The sequence below is a fragment of the Zonotrichia albicollis genome, chromosome 5, assembly GCF_047830755.1.
Source record: "Zonotrichia albicollis isolate bZonAlb1 chromosome 5, bZonAlb1.hap1, whole genome shotgun sequence".
In the NCBI taxonomy this organism is placed as follows: domain Eukaryota; kingdom Metazoa; phylum Chordata; class Aves; order Passeriformes; family Passerellidae; genus Zonotrichia; species Zonotrichia albicollis.
Window position 1 is genome coordinate 72,198,716 of NC_133823.1, and position 21,485 is coordinate 72,220,200.

The window sequence follows — 21,485 nt, forward strand, 5'->3', positions numbered from 1 at the left end:
TCCATGGGCGTGAAAGGCCAAGAGGTGGCCTTTGGTTTTAAAAAACCCTACCGCTCAACCTCCTTTCCCTCAAACAAACAAACACCCTAATGCATTGAAATTATTTGGGTGTTATCATTCATGAGATTTATATTCACTTCAGTATTTTAGAGATAACACTTCAGCCATTTTAACTTTCTGTTCAAAAAAAAAATGCAGCTTATGGCTTTTAGATTATAGTGAAGACAACTGAGCAGACACCAAACATAGGGACTGGAATATTTTAGATTAAATTTGGTAACAACAGACAATGGTAGATATTTTTACTGTATCACAGCAGTAACTAAATGCAGGACTTCACTACTGATGAAGTTACTGAAGTATAAAAGCATCAATTTGCACAATAAGGAAGCTAATCTTGTGATTAGTGACTATTTCATTGGAATGGGCTGGGAAAAAACAGAGGAGCACTACAATTTTGAGGGTATTTGCTAGAGTTCACTCAAGTGAGCTGCAAATGTTTTAAATTTGGATTTTGAGCCTTTAATTTTGCACACTAGTAACAAAAATGAAAAGTCAAATACACTTTTACTCAAATACAGGTGTGCATTACCTATGCTGTACACCAGATGCACATCTTTTCTTGTGTCCTAAAATCAAGGAGGACTTTCCTTGGCAACATTTCAAAGTTGTAATCAAAGTTAGTAAAATTACCTGCTATTTCCACTGACGTCCTAGGTGATTCTGCAGAACCATGGAAGCTCTTAAGTTGCTTTCGTCAAAATTCATAGACTATGGCTTTCTGTTCCCCTGTTCATTTTCTCTGTAGTGATTGCCAAGGATGCTGCCTGAGAATCCTGAGAAAGCCTTTGATTACAGGCTTGAAAACTGAATGTGGTGCCAAAGAGTGCCAATTCTGGATACTCTGCGAAGCACCCACAGGATGGGGCAGCAGCATGGCTGGAGCAAAGGACACTGTGGTACTTCCAGATTGGTGCAGCCGCTCGAGGGGCTGTCCCAGGCTGCCCTGAAATGTCACCTGTGGTCTCAGGGACCGAAGTATTGTTTTGTCCCAGAAGTTATGTTTAAACTGCAATTAGACCTAAGGATGCAGCTCCAACACCTGGTGGATGCACTACTCTTCACTGTAAATGGGGGAAGCCTTTAGCTCTAAGCTGGCTTTGGGCAGGCTGGGCTGAACTTCCAAATGATCTCAGAGTGATTTTCAGGGATAGGTTTCCAAGAGCTATCTATAGATCAAGTGCCTTCTTCACATATTTTCCACAGATGGACAACAGAAAGGCCAGTATACCATTTCTCATATCCTGGAAATTGGAACACTGCTTAAGTAACCAATGTGGGCTCATCTATATTAGGAATAAAAATTAAGCTTAATTTAATGCATTATTATTAGAATTATTCACCAGTACTACAAGGGAATTATTGGTTTCTATACTTTGGCAGGTACATTATTTAAGATAAAATGTCTGAAGCTATTTTGTGTTTTATAACTCATCCTTGTCTTGAGTTATTCCGACAGCTATAGGGAAATTGGAAGGTTCATACATTTACAAAAAATAACTGGATAATTAGAAACATGAGGAAACATCAGAAAAAATCCTTAATGTATCCTATATAGAAGTTCATCTTTGGATGAAGGGATGTCTGTTCACAGCCTGCAGTTTTCTCCATAAAGCCTAGAAGAGAAATTTTGCTTGTGGAAGACCTGAAGGATTAGACCAAGAAAGCTTTACAACCAGGCAAGCAGGAATCCAACCCACAACTAGAAGAAATATTCAGTGGTACAGCTATATATTGTGCAGAAAACTGTAATTTTTCTGCTTTGTCTGCTGCTCCTCAAGCAGGCTTTAACAAGCTATGCAGACCAGAACACTGCTGGATGGTGTAAAAAGAACAGGCATAGGTTGAAAGGCGATGGGCCACTGTGGGTACTATTTTTTCCAAGCACATTAGAAATTTCCTGTTGAAGGCTATTAAGGGAGAAATAAAAGGAAAAATATTTCTGTTAGCTTAGCCATATTTCAATATAAATACACGTACCCAACAGTACTCTCATGTTTGCATTTTGCCTGGGAAGGTGTGTGCATAATACATCTTCAAAGACACGCACAGAAAATTGTTATTTCAGCCACAGTAGTAATCTCTAATGTATTTACCATTTAGTCCACAATGTGAAAGAAACTGGGATTATATCAGATGCAAAACAAGCCTAAGATTTACAGATCTCCTATCAGTTTGACAATAGTTTGTGCTTGTGATGCACAAATACTTTGCCATCCTTACTATAATTTCACTTGAGTTAAGAAGTTTTTATTAAGTTACCTACACCTCTAAAGTTCCTCAATCAACCCAAGAAGCAGGCCTGAACACTACTGTCATTCCAGTAATTATTTGGAGAATCCCAGTGATGTCAGTACTCAGGCTGTCATTGCAATTACTGGCAATTTGTGTCACCCTTCCTAAATAAATTTATAATGCACATCTTGTACATGTGAAACGCCAGTCATGGCAAATGGCCGTAAGAAAATTGCCCTGTGAAAATATTCAAAAAGAACATGGCACAACCTAAAACCTCAGAAGGTTTCTATATTCTTTAGGACACACTGAAATGTCAGTGTAAACATTTGAGAAAGCATTTTTGCTCTTTAAAAAATCATTTACTAACATTAGTTATGTGAACAATAAAGAAAGTGATGAACTCGGCATGCTCAGGATGTGACTCTGCCCGAGCCAGCCCTGTTTGTTTTCACCTCCATCTCAGGTACGGCAACAACACTCGCAACTACGTGGTGCGGGTTGGAGACTACCACACGCTGGTGCTGGAGGAGTACGAGGAGGAGATCGGGGTGCAGGAGATTGTGGTGCACAAGGACTACAGGCCTGACAGCAGCGACTACGACATTGCCTTGCTGAGGCTGCAGGGGCCCGAGGAGCAGTGTGCGAGGTTCAGCACCCATGTCCTACCCGCCTGCTTGCCCCTGAGGAGGGAGCGACCACAGAAAACCGCTCCCAACTGTTTCATCACGGGATGGGGTGACACAGGTAAAATCACTTCCATGCACCAATCTGCTTATCTGAGGCGGTTTCAGAAAAAACCCTTCAAATAATTAAAGAACAAAATGCTCAAAAGGAAAGTATTTTGCTCTTCTTTAACATAGGCAAATATTTTCTCTCCTGATCCTTAACCAGGAATGACAGTATTTTGTTTACTGATTATAGTTTGTATTTGTATCCAAGCAGTGATTAACCATGCCACTCTAAATCACAGACCCTGTCAGTAAAGTGGCCTCATTAACAATGACAAGCAGGAATAAAAAGCTTATTTGTTGCCAGGCACACCCTGCACAGCAGCTTATCACCCCCCTGCCTCAGTACATAACAGCTCTAGTAGATGTAAGGTTTCAAAGATAAGGACCATGAATATTTTAATTTTAAAAAGGTTACTGAAATTACAATACTTCAATAGAAAAATGGATGGAAAATATGCACGATAGAATTTTAAATAACATTTTAGTGTTCCCTGTTACCACTGACATTTTCAACCAGCTTTGATTTAAATAACAGAACATCTTGCCAAAATTTACAAGAGCCTCAATGCAATCTGCACTCCAGGCTTCTACTTGCTTTTTTTTGGTCAGTACAAGATTCTTCCTCTTCAAAGGTCTTTGGCCTTTAAATGTTTCACAAATTAATAACCATGTTTTACTTTTATCTTTCTGTGGTGCTGAATACAGTGCAAGACAGCAACCACACTTGAGCCTTTGTTCCAGTGACTCACTAGAACTGCCAAGGAGACAAGGCAAGGCCAAGTATCTGCCCCTCCCCTTTACAAGCACTCATCTGTGTGCACAGATGTCAGGGTCACTGTACCACAATGAATGAGAGAGATGTGTAGGGTGGGGTTTTGCTAAAAACAATTGTTAATTCATTGCCTAGCTCTGTCTAGCCTTTTTACATAATTCACTCAAAGTCTTGCAATACTGTTAACTTAGGACATTATTTGAGGAAACATTAACCACTGCAGTAATTGGCTTCAATTTATAGTAAGAATTTACATCATTGCAGTACCTCAGCTGAGATTTCACACTTACTATATGAATCATAATTGCTTCACAAGTGATAAGATTTTACTTAAAAAAAGGTAAAGCCAACAGTGGCTTTCATTTCCCATGCTTTCAACTGAAAGAGGTGCAAGATATGGAAAAAAAGTAGAAAGATCTACTTGGAAGCCACCAGAAGATGCAGCACCTGTTCAAGCTGAGCTACACTAGATTTGAACTGATGACACAGAAATAAAAAATTTCTACTGCTTTACTCTCAGCTGCTCAAGACTCCCCAAAATTGCCTCCACAGAGGTATTAAAGCGCATGCTCTTCTGTAGAAGACAAAGTGCTCAGAATAAACCAAACCCCATCCTTGGAAAAATCCAGAGAACACATGAAGTAAAGCTACTTCTTAAAAAAAGCATCTACATTTTACATTTACAATATCTACCATATTTTAATATTATATGTAATGCAGAGATTTTTTTCAGTAGTCTTGCGTCCGGAAATTTTATGTAATGGCAAAGCAGTGTGAAGACTTGAGAGCAAAAATCGGATTAAATCACAACTATGTTTCCAAGACTGACCATTGTAACGAGACAATTTTTATCTCCTTTTTAGGACGGGCTTATTCAAGAACACTGCAACAGGCTGCCATCCCCTTACTGCCCAAGAGGGTGTGTGAGGAGCGCTACAAAAGGAGATTCACAGGAAGAATGCTCTGTGCTGGAAACGTGCAGGAACAGAAACGAGTGGACAGCTGCCAAGGAGACAGCGGTGGACCACTGATGTGTGAACGCCCAGGGGAAAGCTGGGTTGTGTACGGTGTGACCTCCTGGGGCTACGGCTGTGGGGTCAAAGATTCCCCAGGTGTCTACACAAAAGTTTCATCTTTCGTACCCTGGATTAAAAGTGTGACCAAACTATGAATGCCCATAATGAAAACCAAATTTTGAGGCAGGACAACTTGAGCAGCACATGCAGTGCACAGCTGGGGCCCACAGTGGGTGGAAACAGACATTTGCCTGATTCATGTGTTTTTGTTTTCATTAAATCCAAGCTGTATACACTCAAGCCTTCCAGTTAGGGATTACTGTCCTTCCTGTTGCAGAAGTTTAAATATTGCATGAACAAGCTACTATGTATCTAAAGGGAAAAATGATAGCCAGCTAGAGTTAATACTGGAGCAGGACAGCTGGAGACTTTGCCCACAAGACTGTTGCTCCAAGCTATTTATGCTCCAAGCTTCTCTACAATTAATTACAGATCTCAATTAATCTTCAGTCTAGTTTATTTAGTCTATTGTTCCTATGATTTTACACTCAGTCCGCTAAATCTGACTCATGTTTCAGTAGCTTCTGAGACCATTCATAGCCTGATTCTTGATAAGTAATTCTGAGTATGTATTAAATGCAGGAAGGAAAATAATGGTCAATTATCACATTCCCAGTTAATTGGCTAAATGTCTTCACAGTTTAGTGTGCCTAAAGTACATTCCCAGGTAAAACAGGCAGTACAGTGACAGTTTCCCCACAACATCCTGCACAACTGCAAGAGCAACTACTTATTTACTTCACTTAGGTAGCATTTGTCCTATTTCTGAAATTCACAATTTGGAGTACATACAGCATTTCGAAGATTCACTCTTTCTATTTACCACTAGCTGTCAGTGCAGTGTCAGACTAACAGACATCCCTATCCTTTCACTGCTGGGCTTTGCTCAAGCAGTGCCAAGAACCTCGGTCAATCCTACCAGACAAAGTTATGCATACAATGGAGTTGTTGAGCCGAAATTTGTCTGAAAAGGTCTATAAAGTCTTAAACTATGTTTTCTATAAAGCAAGATTTAGACAATTCTCTCCTGCTTAGCTGCAACACTGGTTCAGACTGATCTCACAGGAAAGCTTAGTTTTCAGTGACTTCTAAAGCACTGACACATCTTAATTTCCTTTAATTATGTTTCCGTATACTGTTCCCCATGCCATGAAATCCCTAGCAATTTATTAAAAAAATGCACTGATAACCAGCTTACTGTCCCATTGAAGAAGGGCCACCCCACCAAACCTAGAACACAGCAGGTAATCACCTTATTGTAACACTGAAAGGCATCAGTCTGGAAATCACCTGTGAACTGACTCACTGGGGAGGGAGCCACCACACTACAATCCGCAGGTCAAAGACCGTGCCGAGTCCAAGTGTGCTCTGTGCATCACAGTAACAACCATGCTCGTAAAAACAACTGAAAGCTGTGGGCCATGAAACACTCCAGGGTGACAAGTGTGGCAGATGAGTGTCACCACATAGTGATTGTGCAAACTGCGACCACCAGTGACTGTTTCCCAGTTTCGTATTCCCCAAACTGGCTATGACTGTGTTGTGTGGTGTTTTGTGAAAAAGTGGGGTGCTTGCATTCATGCTTTAAGTGGGCAATTATTCATTTTTATATTGTTGTGTGTCTCTCTGGTGTTATAACAAATAACCAAGACTCACTTGTATATGAAGTGGCAATGACATTGTTGAAGCCCATATGATTGAACATTTAGCCCTTAATATCACCAACCTCAAATTTAAGTTTTCAAGGGTCAGGACTAATTATTGTAACTGGTGCTAAACTAGTACATGAGGTGCTTTAATACATTTTAGTTCTCTGTAATTCCACACTATTTGAAATAGTGTAAAATATTTCAAAACATCATAAATCACTGTACTGTGACCACCTACTGTTAGACCAATGCAAAACACTGTGCCAGTCAACTTCAAAACCATTGCATTTTTACTTCTATATAGCCCTTAATTATAAGGGAAGTCAGTCTGTCAAAAGTATCTGCATGTAACATCCAAGTTTTGCTGTACAAGACCCATTGAGACTTGTGGTGAAGTAGGCTACATAGTGCAATATATACGTGTTATATACAGGGGACATAATCACCCTTTAATAGCGGCACCACAGAAACAGGATACTTTGTGTGTGTGTGGGGGGGAACTAAACCTGCACACCAAGCATAGTAAACATTTAGATTTAGTACAGTACTTCGTTATTTTTGCTTTTAATAGAATGCTTTGTTAGATTTTAAAATGTTGCACTGTTTCCATGCTGAGCATGTCTTCTCAGTTTCTAACATAAAATGAAATAGCCTCCATCTTATGCCATTCTCATTTTTGTTCAGTGAGCCTGATGGTGTACATGTATACAATAAAAACTGCCACACTGACTACAATTTCTATATGTTAATTAATACCACAGATGTACAGGCAGCTGCTGCAGAACATCAGCTGGGTAAAACTCACATAAGCTGTACCTTATTAAGGGGACTCTTGAAATCATCTTCCTCAAAGAATATAAACCTAAAGGAGTTTGTGCCATTCCCAGTGCTTCAACTCCGACCAGTTACGTTGTGTCAAGTTCATCCTACACTTTTAAAGTTGTCTAGTAACTGTATTAAGGGTGGCACAAACCATGAAAACACTTGCATTTGCCTATTTAAGTTAAGCAACTAAGTGCCCTTGCAGAGCAGATGTGCTGAGGTTATTACAGAGGTCCAGTGGTTTTGGAGATAAAGAGATTTCAGAGTACACACTCCTGATTGTTGGCCACCAGGCTTGGCAGGCACCACCTTGGAATGCAGAGCAGTAAGCCATGAGACAGGGCAGTTAAAAGCAGAGTAACCATCCACCACCAGTTAAACATGTGTGCTATCACTTGTTACAGCGCCGCACAAGAAAACGCATTCATGTACTTCCACTTGGGCAGAAAAAGTATATGCTTTAAAAACCCCTGAGTTTTCTATGGCAGCTCTAATCTGCCCACCAAACACAACCACTGAAAGTCATTTCCTCAGATCTAGTGCACGCTGTAATTAGAGCCCACAGTTCTGCTCCCTTCACTTCCAGCAGGAATGCTGACCTCAGCTGCCAAACACCCAGCAGCAAGTACACGGCAGGCTGATCGTCTCAGCTCCGGCCTCACAGATTTTGTTTCCCAGTCCTTTCAAACCCTCCCTTTCCCTCCAACTTTCCAGTTCTAACTATTTGCAAAAAATACATTATTTGAAAGGTATTCCACAAGATTGTCCCAGCACAGCTGGTGTTCACTAAGACAGTACACTAAAGTATCTGAGTATGCAATGATGCACCATCTACTGGATCTCTATCCATTTTCTCAAGTATGGATCCCTCAAGCAACTGCAAAAATCAACTCTATTTGAAGTTGTTGTTTCTGCCCTGCAGCACCCACCTCTGATTCAAGCCGTACCACTTCTGGAGCAGTTCCCAGACAATGCATCAGCCACCTGAAACCAGAGATTCTGCCCAAAAGGAATCCTAGAACTGGCAGATTTGGCATGTGTAAGTAATCCTGACAAACGTGTGTAGGTCAAGTCTCAGTTACCAGCAGTTTTTCAAGAAAGGAACCACACTTGCAGCCAGTCATGTCTCTTTATTGACTTATTCATACATTCGAAGACTTTACATTCACACAGACACCAAAATTACAGCTGGACTTTCCACTTTCATTTTCCAGACTTCAAAAACTTACCCGCAGCTTCTGCAGCACAGGTACACTTGTTGAAACACCCTTCTAATACGGTGAGAGCAGAGGAGCCATCTCTGAGGGTGCAGTACAGCCACTCCACTACCAAAACCAGCACTGTAATAGCTTAAGGCCCAGTGGCAGCCCAAAGAGAGGAGCAGCACACAATGAGATCATAACTGCATCTGTCTGTATAGCAGTCAAAGCTAATTGTAGGCACAGTAAGCTGGGTTCCAGCCCCTCTTCATCAAGATGAGATGGATTGCAGAAGCTCTTATTAAAGCTCCAAATTTTAACTTCGTTTAAAAACTGAGATAAAGACCTAGCCTAAAATTAGCTTTTACTAGCTCTGCCTGATAACCAGAAATATTACTGCTCCCAAGACATCGATTCCAGATGATTAAACATATCCACCCTACCCTAACTGAAAATGAACAGGTTTAGACACAGCTACTCCTAGAACTCATATGTGGAATTGAGCCCCATCTTCTTTCAACAGAGTTTTTCCCCTGTAAAAACAACTTTGAGGCAATTTAATATTGCTACTGGAAACACAAACAGCAATCATCACTAAACAGTAGGATGCTCCCCCAGAAGTTGTAAAGCTGCTCTGAAACAAAACTGTTGGCTTAAACTTCTAATCTCCCTTGTCTCCACAGCTGCAGATTTCTCTTAGTACTCACATGCACATTATAAAAAAGACACTCCTCTTGCCCAGGATATCCCTGAGAAATCTGTGCATTCAAATACTTCTAGTCTGGCAGGCAAAGTACTGGCAGTGTGTTTTTTACGCTAGGAATAGCGGATTATGTTTTTTAATGTCTCTACATCCAAACCAAATTCCTCCTGGTCACACTAATGCACTTGATTACACTTTTCTGTCCCGGAAACACATAAAAATGAAACATGCCTTAAAACAAAACATCATGATACCTAGATTTCGAAGTACAAGTCACAGTAATCGTTAAACATAAATTATTAAATCGGTATTATTCCTGCCCTAAATCTCACCTCTGAAGAGCTTATTAGACACAGCCAGACACATACTTTCTGGGAAGAGGATCTTTAACAACTACGTCTTCATGCTTTCAGCTTCTGTGCTCCTGCGGAATTAAAAAATAATAAAAAAAAATTAAGAACTGGGCTGTAATGCTTTACTGAAAGGAAAAAAGGGAGAGAAACCTGAAAAACCAATCAACAAGAAAACACCCAAAAAAGAGGGAGACGGTTAATTCCATAGCAGAATCGGCTTGTTGCTTGCCACAGTCAACGACTCATACCCACACGAGGGTAAAAGTTATGCCAATTAGCAAGGCTCTGCTCTTCCATGTCTAGGAAGGGAGTCGGCCACAGATGGCAGCTCCCATGGATTCATGGATCTCTGCTCCCCTTACCACCTCCCTCGTCGCCACGTGGCGGCCGCCATTTTCCCTTCCTCATGTGGGCCCAGGCCCCGGCCCCGCGCGGTCGGCTCCTACCCGTCCTCCTTGTTACGCAGCCCACGCCTTCATGGAGCCTACCTTCTGTCTGTCACGCTCCTCTGCTCTGCCGCCGTGGAGAAAGCACCCGATCCGCCGCCGTCACTGCCACTTCACCCTTCTGCTTCGCGTGGCCGCTCCCCTCAGCGCCAACGGCCGCCCCGCGCGCCCCCCTCAGCGCCAACGGCCGCGCCGCGCGCCCCCCTCAGCAGCAACGGCCGCCCCGCGCGCCCCCCTCAGCGCCAACGGCCGCGCCGCGCGCCCCCCTCAGCAGCAACGGCCGCGCCGCGCGCCCCCCTCAGCAGCAACGGCCGCGCCGCGCGCCTCCCTCAGCGCCAACGGCCGCCCCGCGCGCCCCCCTCAGCAGCAACGGCCGCGCCACGCGCCCGCCCACGCGGAGCCCCATCAGCACGCGACCCATCCTCACGCGCCGGCGGCGGGAACTGGCCGCTTTCGGGACCCCGGGCTGGGGGCGGGGCTTACGGCGATGGGCGAGGCCACGGAGCGCACGCGCATTGGCTCGGCCGCAGGGGAAGGCGCGGAGGGAAATGGGATCGAGCCTCTCGCCTTTTGATTCCCGCTCCTTCCCGAATATACCGAGCCGCATCCCCGCGGGGGAAGGGGTTAAGGCATTCTCCAAAAGCAAACAGAGACCTTCAGCTGGTTTGAGACAGCGATGCGGCTTGGTCTGTGTAGATACACGTGCGTGTATGCTTGGTCCAGTCACCAGGTGGCCTTAAATGTTACAATAACACTGCTCGGTACTTGAAAACCATGGACTAATAGAAAAATCAGAGGTCGTGAAAGATGTGCTAGAAAAATGAAGTCATCCCTCTAGGTGAACACAGATTACTTTTCCAGTCTATGTAAGCAACTGCACGCTGGCCAAATGTCCACACCTCAATTTGGAGTTACAACAAGATAGAACAGAATATTCCACTTGGGAGCCACCTAACAAGGATCATTAGTCCAAATGCCAAACACCTCAGGGCCGACCAAAAGTTAAAGCCTGCTGTTAAAGGCATTTTCCAAATGATTTTTAAACACTGACAAGGCATCAACTACCGCTCCAGGGAGCCTGTTCCAGTGTGAACACCTTCTCATAAAGAAATGCTTCCTAATGTGAAATCTAAATCTCCCCTAATTACTGTAACTTTCACACCACAGCAGCTTATTGAACTATTACTAGTCATCCTCAGTCCAAGGAAGATGATCACCTTTACTTGATCTGAATTCCTCCTCCTCAACTCAGGTTTCCCTGGCCCTTGGTTTCACCTTGATCACTTCCCTGCTCCTGGGATTTGCCATTTGCCGACCATTGTGCTTTCTCCATCCATGTCAAACGGAGAGACCAAAAAAAAAAAAAAGTAAAAAAACCATCTTTTGCCTTTGAGCTCTAGGAATTGGTGGGCTGGAAGAACTGAAAAGAAATATTATATGAAAGTATATAAAGACAGAGGCCAAAAAGCTATAATTATTTTGTAGCAAGGATCTTTCCCCTTTTCTTATTACTACTTTACTGGTTTTATAAGACCTCACAGAGATGGATATTATACACAAAGCTTAGAACTTCCTAATTTTAAGTTGCATCATTTCTCTGTAACGAATGCAGTATTTTGTTAATGCAGGTTTCGTATCTCCCACACTCCCCTAAGCAGATTTTACCCAGCTAGATCAGTACAATTTTGTGTTCTGTTCTGAATTTGTTGATAACAGTGAATTTTCCTTTGGACATTCATACCATCTTCTAAGTTTCTCCAAAGAAAGCTTTTCTCATGTCTGTGTAGGCTGATGCATTGGCACAACTATTGAATCCCCAAGGCAAATGATTTGAATACATTTTCCTTGTTATCTTAAAAAAAGCAAACTCTGGAGATGTTTCTCCAGCGCATTAGCAAGTGCTGGCACAAGAAATAAAAAGTAAGCAGGAAGCAAAGGCAGTAAAACAAGCAGCTGCATAAAGCAGCAATATTCACTCACAGCAAGAGTAAGCAGTACTTTTCATTTCTGAAAACATCTCATGCTGCTCCTGTGCTGCTGGACCGTGTTAGAGCTCAGCATCAAGCTGCAATGGCTGCTAACCAACCTGGAAAAGGACAACTTTGTGAACATGAAAGTCACTTCCACACAGCACTACATTTTCTTATCAGAGTTTATTGTTGCACTTCAAATACCATGCCACTATCAGAATAATATCTATTTTTTATTTAAAAAAAAAACTCTGAGAAACATGTTTCCAGCAATTTTCATTCAATGTGAATGACAAGAGTATTACATCTATAAACATTGAAATATCTATTTAATTTCTTCCTGAGGAAGTTTCACATTTTTAAGCAATGAAAAAGGATATTCTGTACAAGATAGTCTGCAAATCATCCAAACTCATTCTTTCTGCACAAGTAGAACTGGGAAAATGTCACAGTATTCTCAGGAATGTTAGCTCAAATAATTAGGTGATTTCTGATCAGGCTCTGTGTTTACACCCCCAAATGGTCAATATCTGCTCAGAACCAAACATCAGTTTTTAATGGCACCGATACCCACATAAAGCAAATTTCAGAATCATGTTTATGAAAATGAAGATGAAACTCACAAAATCAAGCAGTTGTTAAAGAAATCATCGCTTGTGCAGTTACCTTCTGGGGGAACAGGAACCACGGCTGTGTTTCCAGCCACAAGGAAACATCTGACTTGGACTAGCAAACAAATTTGTTGTAACAAAACTGCTTTTTTAAGAGAATTAATACTGATGGTGTACTTCTGGGAATCAAACACTGATTGCAGGTAAGCAGTGAACAGAAGAGGTTACACTCTGTCAGGTAACTTGTGTGGTGTGAGCAGGTTGCTCCCCTGTGCTCGGGTGCATCCCCTGACACACACCCAGCTGCTGGCTGCATGCTGTGCTCAGCCTCCTCCTCCTCCTCCACCAAGCTGGCTGCATGTTACACGTGCTTTTTAAAGGCTCCTGTTAAATGGAAGAACACATTTCAACAGAACAGTTCTGGAATTAAAACCCCCCATGGCTTCATACCATCCTTTTACAACCAACTAATAATCCAGCCAAGGCCGAGGCCGTGCATGTGGAGGATTTATTGTGCCAGTACCTCATGGTGACCACAGATGGGCTGTACAATTCCCCAGGGGACAACGTGACCAATGTCACCACCCTGTCCTTGACTGCCCACTCATGCTCCATCTGTCAGGGCCTTGCTTTCCCAGGGCAAGAAGACAGAGAGGGAATTCTTTAAAACAAAGAATGAACTAGGAATGATGCTGAAGGCCATTCCTCCTCCTGCATGTAGGAGGCACTCAGTCTGTGTTCTCACCCTGAAAACACCAGGCCCTTGACAGTGCCCACGGTTTGTCCCATTTTCCTCGATTTTATAACACTGTTTCATTGAAGAACATGGAGAACTGAGGCAGCAATGCACAAAAGGAGCTTTGTGCAATCCCTGCATTTTTAAAACATTTGAGTGATGTTACAGCAGGTTGTATCAAGAGTAAAATCAATCATGACAGGATGAAAACCCCAGGTATTTTCTCCAGTTATTCAACTGAACTATAACAAATCTATGTGGATGCTTGCAGGATGCATGAGCAATCCATAGCATGCAGAGCTTTTGCTTTCACAGATGTTCAGAATCCAGAATGTTTCCTTTATCAAAGAAGAAGTACTTTAAGACAAGTCAGCTTTTGAGACAAATCCATATGACTGAATATTTAAAGTGAAATGAAATTCTCATTCTAATAAATAATAGAAATGTTCATCTTAAAAAATGTCTACTCTAGTAGGTCCTCATCCTTAATCATGCATATTCCCTTAGCAAAAATGTGCTGTGTAAAGAATATTGTTATATACAGCAAATCTGAATCTGTCTAGGTTTTTTTCTTTACAGGCCTATCAAAACCACATATTACATAGACAAAAATCAATAAATAATAAAGATTACCAGTTAGAGGTACAGTAAGGATCTCAACATCTGTTTTCTATTTAGGGAATACCAGACTGGTTTCCATTCCATTACCTTGAAAGTTAAATTGCATGATTACATAAATGTCGTAAAACAGCACTGAGACATAGAAGTTTTTCCACCATCTGATGCACATTTTAAAATATTCACCCTGAAACAAATTATTAAAACATTACAGAGCTCCTGTAAAAAGCCTTGCATTTTAATACTGGGGTTCTTTTTGTTTTCACTAACCCTTCATGCCTTTAGAAACACTCAGAGCCAAAATTCTGTGAGCAGCATTAAGGCCACACTTAGCTGAAGTTTCCAATTATCTTTCTCAACTGCTAAGCACTATTGATCAGACTTTATCTCACATCTAAACTGATGCATTGAGAGATGTGTTGTTGAGACCTATCACAAATATCTGCCTGCAAGGGTAGACATTTGTCTTTTCCCATGATTTGAGTGTAATTTTTTACCATGACTACACACAGTGTTTATTTTTGTCCCCTCTAAAGCTTATTCCTAATATTTAATAACAAACATGTTTAATGTATCTGGGAACAGAACTGGTATTTTCATCTGGAAGTCTGGTAATTTTTGCAGCTGATGTCATCTAAAGGTAGCAGAAAGATGCTACAATTTTTATGAGGTTGAGGGGGGAAAAGCATAGTTTAAGCTTACAAATAAATTAAAGAAAAAATAGTGGTGCAAATTAAGGCAATTAAAGTAAGGATCTGTTGCTGCTTTTTGTAAGTTTTTAATTCATTTCAGTGACTCAGAGCCCAGAGTGCAATGCTTGGACCTGGCTGCTCACAGAACCAGGGGTGAAAGCCTCTTCCTTGCACTGCTCCAGTTTGGGTCACAACTGTTGAAGTCTAACACTGCAACGTGTGTGCTTCACACTGCAATCCAATTTCTGCTCAGATAATTCACATCTTGGTCAGTACAAAATCAGACATTTGAACAAAGGGCCCTTCCTGCACTGTGAGGGTTTGCTGTTAACAGATATCATCTGGTTTTGGCTTCTTTGCAGTTTTCTTTCTACACCTGTGGATTGCAGATGTTGCTGGGTGCATTTGTTGCCATGCTCAGCTCAATGACAGGTGGTAACTGTACTGCTCCCCAGTGTCTGCACACACTGTGGGCATTAGCAAGCTGATTCCCAAGGCAGAAGTACTCTGGGCATTTTGTGCTACATGTCATTATCTTATCCTATGCAACACAATAATCAAATCCTAAGAAAAACTGCCAGTGGTCCAAAACAAAGGGCTACAAAACCTACATGAGACACAATACTTTAAAACTGATGTATAAAAATGTGAATATTTACTGTGAAATCACACAGGTCATGTATCTCTGATGTTTATACCAGCTGTAAGTAACTCCCACATATGTGCACAGTAGTCCACAAGTCCACAGGCCCAGAAATGTTTATGAGAAAGATTTGGCCCACCAGAGCTCTAAGGAACACATGTATTTTTACAATCCACATGCCAGCATATGGAAATAATTTCTATCCTTTACACTTTTTTGAAGAGGTATATCTTACAAGACCTTCTGGTAGCCACTAGAAAGTTCAGGTATGACAGCTGAAGTGTGGAAGGAGATTTCAAAAAGCTCTTTTCCAATGCTATCTCACTTTCTGTAGTTCCTGTCTCAGCCACGATGGCAGGGGCTGTCCCAGTCTGTGGAGGAGTTTTGACAGTTCCACATTGTGATCTCTGTAGTAGCTCGACAGAAAAGCCCTGCACTGAGGGATACAAAAGGAGAGGTTTTATTTAATAAAACACTGTACTGCAGTTGCTGTGAGTTTGAGGTTCCAAAGTTGGTTCCACCTGTGTGAAAACTCTACTTCCTTTAAAGCAATTTATATTGTTTTGTGCTATCTACTGCATGCAAGGAGCTGAACTCTGAAAGGTCATTTCAAGGGAAACAAAGGTTGTTCAAAATGAACACCCAAGTCAAAGCAGAACTGAATTCTACTCTTAGTCTTGTACATTTGGAGATGGAATATTTACATTACAGTGTGATTGAAATAACAGCTACTAAAATATCTATGTATGTAGACTTGTATCACTTAGCAACCTCCATTTTGAGAATCATTTAGAGTTGAAAAAGACAAGAGTTTGCACAAACAGAGTCTTGTCTTACCTCTGACCAAAATCCTTTTCACCCAATGGTTTTGTATCTGTATGACTCTACTGATGTGAAGTTATTTATAGTCTAAGTACTGTGAGGAAAAAGTCCTGGGTACATTAATTCTTGCTGCTGTTCAAACTGCAGGTTTTATCTGCATTTTAGCCAGGTCAAATGAAATGGCAATGCAAGACAGAATCAACATGGAAATTAGAGCTAGAATGGGAGACTGACCTGCCCTTGGGTACAGACTGCAGCATTTCATCTGACTGAAATTTCCCCATTTGAGCATTTGTCTGGGGACAATTTTTTAAAATTTTAATTTTAAAAATTAATTAATAAATTAATTTTAATTTTTAAAATTCATAGAAACAGAACTTAACCTCTCTTAAAACTGGATTACAGGAGAGCCTGCATTCTATGTCACAGTCTAACTAGGCTCATAGACAAGGGATAACACATGATAGAAACTTGCACTGTGAAACTTCTGCTGCTTAAGTCCATAAGGTAAAAGGGACAGGACTTCAGGAGCAGCATTTAGTTTTCTAAGGGGTGCCAAGTTTTAGAATTTGTGGGGGGTTTTTGTTGCTGTTGTTTTTTAATGACTTCATCTCCATCTCTGAAATAAAGAACTGAACGTCTAGGCAGCTCACAGCCATCTAAAACATTTCCTTTGTCAGGAAAGGTAGCCAAACAAGTAACTCCTACTTAATTTTGTCTTTTCTCCCTTCTCATGATTTTGCATGTGTCATGTCCCGAATTCCTGTACAATGCCAATGACCAGCATGCTTTACCTCAGAATCCATAGGAGGGTATTTTCTGCCTTTGCTCTTTCCAAGACACTTGGTTTTTCCTTCTTCCAAGAGCTGACACCAGAATCCTTTATGAGAATCGAACCTGAAACAAACATTGTGCACTGTAAAATTTGTGTATAATCAAATCTAGGAGTCAGAATCCAACAGAGTGAATGCTACATTCCTGACTGATATACCTGAATCTGTTTTTCAGCTAATGCCAAAAATAAAGAGAAATTATTCTGTTTGCTTTCTGTTTCTGCATATCAGCATTTCATGCTCCACTTATGGAAGTAAAATTCATTTTGATCCATGGCAAAATTCATATGCAATTCTTACAAAGCAGCACTTTGTCTGTGCTGCTCTACTTCCATAACAGCCAAGCGGCTCAGTGAATGATGCACAGAAAATGTAACCCCAAACTGTGTTCTGAACAATCCACCCTGCTGATAGCTCAAGGAACTGTGAAGGGCTTTGTTCTGCAGTGAGCTGACTTACAGGCTAGCTGGGATTTTAGGAATGTGAATATGATGAACTGATTAACTCACGTTAGGGCTTCAGAGTAATTATAATGAGGAGAGACTCCCAGAAACTTCTGTACTTCATCCATTACAGTAGATGGGTCAGTTCTCAGCTGCTGTCCATCAATAATCAGCAACTACAACAGACAAAATAAATGGAGGCTCAAATTGAAATTCATTATTTCAGGCTTGCAACTGCAACTTCCACCTCTGTAAAGCTCCACCATTTGAAGAGTACTGCCCCAGGGAACAATAATGGGCTCAGTCTTAATTGTCATCATCATTAATGATCTGGAAGCAGGGTAAATAGCATTTTAATTAAATCTGAAATGATACTGCATTGGAAGCTGTTGTGATAACAGAGAAATAGCAGTGAAGGATCTAGAAAGATAAGAAATACTGTCAGGAAAGTGAGAGACTGGCCCAGCAAAGAAAAAATTATATTAATGGCTACTACTTTTCCAGATAAAACATAAGGCCATCAGGGCTGATTCTTCACTATCGCTGTGGGACATAAATCTGGCAAAAATCTGCATGACAATGCAAATTATTCAATATTCATGGGTTACTTGTGGAGAACAGCTAATGAAAACATAATGAGGAGAATTTCATTCAAGAGTCAGGATATTACAGCATTGTGTATCTCATGAAGAGATATACAAGGCTGGCTGAAAAGAGAGTATGTGGGGAAAAACAGCAGCTAGAGTCATCAGAGCTTCCTTGGCACACTCTGGGGAAACAGAAGGTGCAGACTCCAGCCAACTTGTCTCAGCTACAAGAGCCCTGGATAAACAGAAGGTTGGGATTGCAGCCAACCTCCCTCTAGCTGTTGGGTGGGGAGCAGTGCCAGACACGCTGCCAATGTCACAAAATTCCATTCCAGAAATAAATCCCCAAGGAGATAGCAATCATGTGATAGTGTCTGCCTGGTCTGCTGTTATCACATGACACTCGGGGCTTAGGATGTGCATCTTTTGAAGCCTGACCTTACACGGGGCCAGAAGGAGAGTGATGATTTGTAGGATTATCCCCAACATCAGCAGTCAGCAGGCAAGACTTTTACACAGGTAAACTTTAAGGACAGTGTATATATAAATATATATATATATACACACACACACACACATACATATATATATATAGAGAGAGAGAGGATGAGGATGTCAAGAGTCTTGTTCACCTGGTAAGGTGGGAAGTAAGTGAGCCATCTCTCAATGTGGGTAGCATACCATCCAGGTGCCAGGCATCTCTTCTGCAGAGCTCTGAGCTCAGAGGGGGCTCGAGGGCCAGCTGTGATCACCTGATAGAAGCTGAATTTCAGAGCTGCAGGATCTTCATGGGATCGCTGATGCTGGAAAAGAAATGACATTGCTGCAACTTCACAGACCACAAAAGCTGGGGAAACAAGGCAAAACTCATTGCTCTTACTGACAAAAATTTCTTAGCCTATCCTGTATTTTGAGCATTAACTATATAACTGTGTCTATATAATTATTTTTGCATGTGCTGATTGCATTAATTAAGTAATCATTTTTACATGCTTGCATCATAGATAACTTGAAGAAGTGGTTACTGGTTTAACCCTTAAAATATGGCAGCTATCTCAGCCCATGGGTGATCACAGATGGTCAGTGAGTACAGGGATGTATCTGAGAGGATTCAGGGTGGATGCTGGCCTGCAGCCTGCCCACGTCCTCCCAAGGGCTCACCTGGTACCAGGAGTAGGCGCGGTCCGACGGGTCAATGAGGATGGTGATGATCTTGGCCTTGGGGATGAGGGAAGCAGCTCTCCTGGGAGCTTCCTCAGAATGGAAATAGTTGGCACTTTTCTCAAACAGGAAGTCAGTGGTGACATTAGAAGGAGTTGGAAAGAAATCCATGTACCTGGGAAAGCAATATCGTCCTCAGAATTACTTAAAAGTCACACAAAGGCTGATGAATCTGTTAAGCATACTTTATTCTATACTCAATTAAAATAAAAGCCTAAATGCAAAAAAAAAAAAAAAAAAAGGCAAACCAAAGCTTACATTGTATCTTTCATCATATTTTACTCAGTACTAGCTTCCTCTCACTAAATGTAACTAGACATTACAGCTATTTTTTTAACTGGATAAAAATGTTACAGTATTTATGTATTTAAAATTCACGAGTTCTCACTTTTCAGTCAGAACAAACTGCTGAAGTCTAAAGTATAAATTGAGTTTTCCAAATTTGGCCTTTTGCTGACACCAACTGAACTGAAATACTGTAAGAAAAAGCTACTTAGTATCAATCAGATGCTTTCACTGAGAAGAGGCTGTTTATATGGGAAGATGATGCACTGAAACAATCCCCCACAGCTTCATCAGGTAAAAGTTTCTGAGCAGTGACAGAATTCATTTATTTTTCTGTGAGTCACATTTTGGGGGAAATTTGGGTTGTAGTTGTTTTAGGGCTTTTTGTGAGTTTTCCTCATCTGTTATGAAGCTGTAGTTAAATTCCTGCAATTGCTTTGTCATCTAAGGACTTCTCTATCCCTGGCCCTCAGATCACTTCTTGTTATTGTTGGGGAAAACAATAAATAAAAAATTTTGGCCCTCTTGACTTTTCAGTTAACCTGTATTGAGAAAATAAATGTTTGAATGTTTAATGTTTAAATGTTATTTAAACAGCCTCTTCTGAAGACCATGCTCAAGGACAGATTTCCTCCAGTGCTTAGACTTTGCTCTGTTAATACAGATGAGCTACTTCCAATACAAATGATGGGCTCTTGTTGGCTTTGAAATTGTAACCACTGAAGTCAATGGACTTTTATTTCCCAGAAGTGTTAGGGCTGATTTGATGAGAATGATGAAGCCAAGAAGGCTTTAGGGAAACTTGTCCAAGAAACCTGTAACAAAGCTTACATAAAGAAATGCAGGATGGTTTAGACTTCTAAGAAGTCCAGACATAGGAATTTAGACTTCTTAGAACTCCTTAGAAGTTTTTTAAGAACTTCTTAGAAGTTTAGACTTCTGCATTTAAATGACAGCAAGAAGTTGTTATCAGTCAGTTCTTATCTTACTATTCTGCCTTGTCTGTTGGAAGCCTGCAATTTACACCTACCCAGCTTTCAAAAGGGCAATGCTGAGGTTCTGAGGGCTAAAAGAATCCTCTTCTGCTTCTGTAGCTGGCCCTGCTCTAAATCCAGCCCTGGACAAAGACTAAGAGGCAGCTCAGGGACAAAGCCCTATCTCCACAACTAAACCAAACTGAACTGATTGCTATTTGTGATTCTTGCAGGAATCCCAGCTAATTAATGGACTAATGAGGAGAGCCCTTGTATCTAATTCCAAAGAAGCTCATTACAAGCTATCATTGAAGCACACTATCAGACTAGGTGGTCTGAGAGGTCTGCCTGGCAGTCAGAATGCAAACCTAACACCAAGAGGGAGTTCTGAGGATCTGGCACTTGGCAGGGGTGGTGGGGCACAGAGTGGGTGCTGTGGTGAGAACCTGCCCGAGGGCTGTGCCTGGTTTAGACAGCTGCCCACTGTGAGCTTTACTCCCAGTGCCACGTTCAGGTGAAGGTAATCTGACGTGTGTGTGGCAGCCACATTGCACCTGCACCTTAGGGAAGAGGATAAGGCAGGAGGACAGGGAGAAGCAGCACAGCAGCTTTCCAGCAACATGAAAACACCGATTGTGTGGAGGAACGGGCCCGCTGTACTTGGGCTGCTCTGCCTCGCCTGCACGTCCTCCTCACTGGCTGCCAAAGCCTCAGCAGCCATTTCCCAGTGCCACTCACTCCTTCCTTCACCCTGCACCTCTCCACTGGCACAAGAGCTGACTCAGCACCCTTCCCAGTGACAATGTGCCGCAGCAATCACACCTCTGGGAACACGAGCTGTGTGCCAAACAAACTGCATCTGATGTGTCTGCACTGAGAGCACACAACAGCCTTCACCCTGCTCATTTCATGGATGAATTCAGAGTCAAAGGCAATAAAAGTATTCTCCCTTAAAGTGGGGGCAAAATAAAGAAACAAGACAAGAAATCAATAACCCTTCC

General features: G+C 41.7%; 2 protein-coding genes and 1 non-coding gene across 4 annotated transcripts in view; 1 reads left to right on the top strand and 2 right to left on the bottom strand.

Annotated features, from left to right (window-relative positions):
* Positions 1-7,255, top strand: part of PRSS12 (serine protease 12) — a 33,370-nt gene extending 26,115 nt beyond the window's left edge. Inside the window, exons 12-13 of the mRNA XM_074542069.1 lie at positions 2,762-3,042; positions 4,665-7,255. Of these exons, the coding sequence (XP_074398170.1) occupies positions 2,762-3,042; positions 4,665-4,972 (589 nt within the window). The 3' untranslated portion in view covers positions 4,973-7,255. The remainder of the gene's footprint in view (positions 1-2,761; positions 3,043-4,664) is intronic.
* Positions 7,256-9,819: 2,564 nt separating this feature from the next.
* LOC113460266 (small nucleolar RNA SNORA24) lies at positions 9,820-9,950 on the bottom strand. The gene has a single exon (XR_003382066.1). It is a non-coding gene; the product is annotated as a small nucleolar RNA SNORA24 (small nucleolar RNA).
* A 2,233-nt stretch (positions 9,951-12,183) lies between these two features.
* Positions 12,184-21,485, bottom strand: part of LOC102073780 (bifunctional heparan sulfate N-deacetylase/N-sulfotransferase 3) — a 53,402-nt gene continuing 44,100 nt past the window's right edge. For both annotated transcript variants that reach the window (XM_074542067.1, XM_074542068.1), the window contains exons 10-14: positions 19,166-19,340; positions 18,637-18,807; positions 17,484-17,593; positions 16,936-17,038; positions 12,184-15,755 (exon numbers count right to left, since the gene is read on the bottom strand). In XM_074542067.1, coding sequence (XP_074398168.1) covers positions 15,636-15,755; positions 16,936-17,038; positions 17,484-17,593; positions 18,637-18,807; positions 19,166-19,340 — 679 coding nt within the window. In that variant the 3' untranslated portion in view covers positions 12,184-15,635. The remainder of the gene's footprint in view (positions 15,756-16,935; positions 17,039-17,483; positions 17,594-18,636; positions 18,808-19,165; positions 19,341-21,485) is intronic.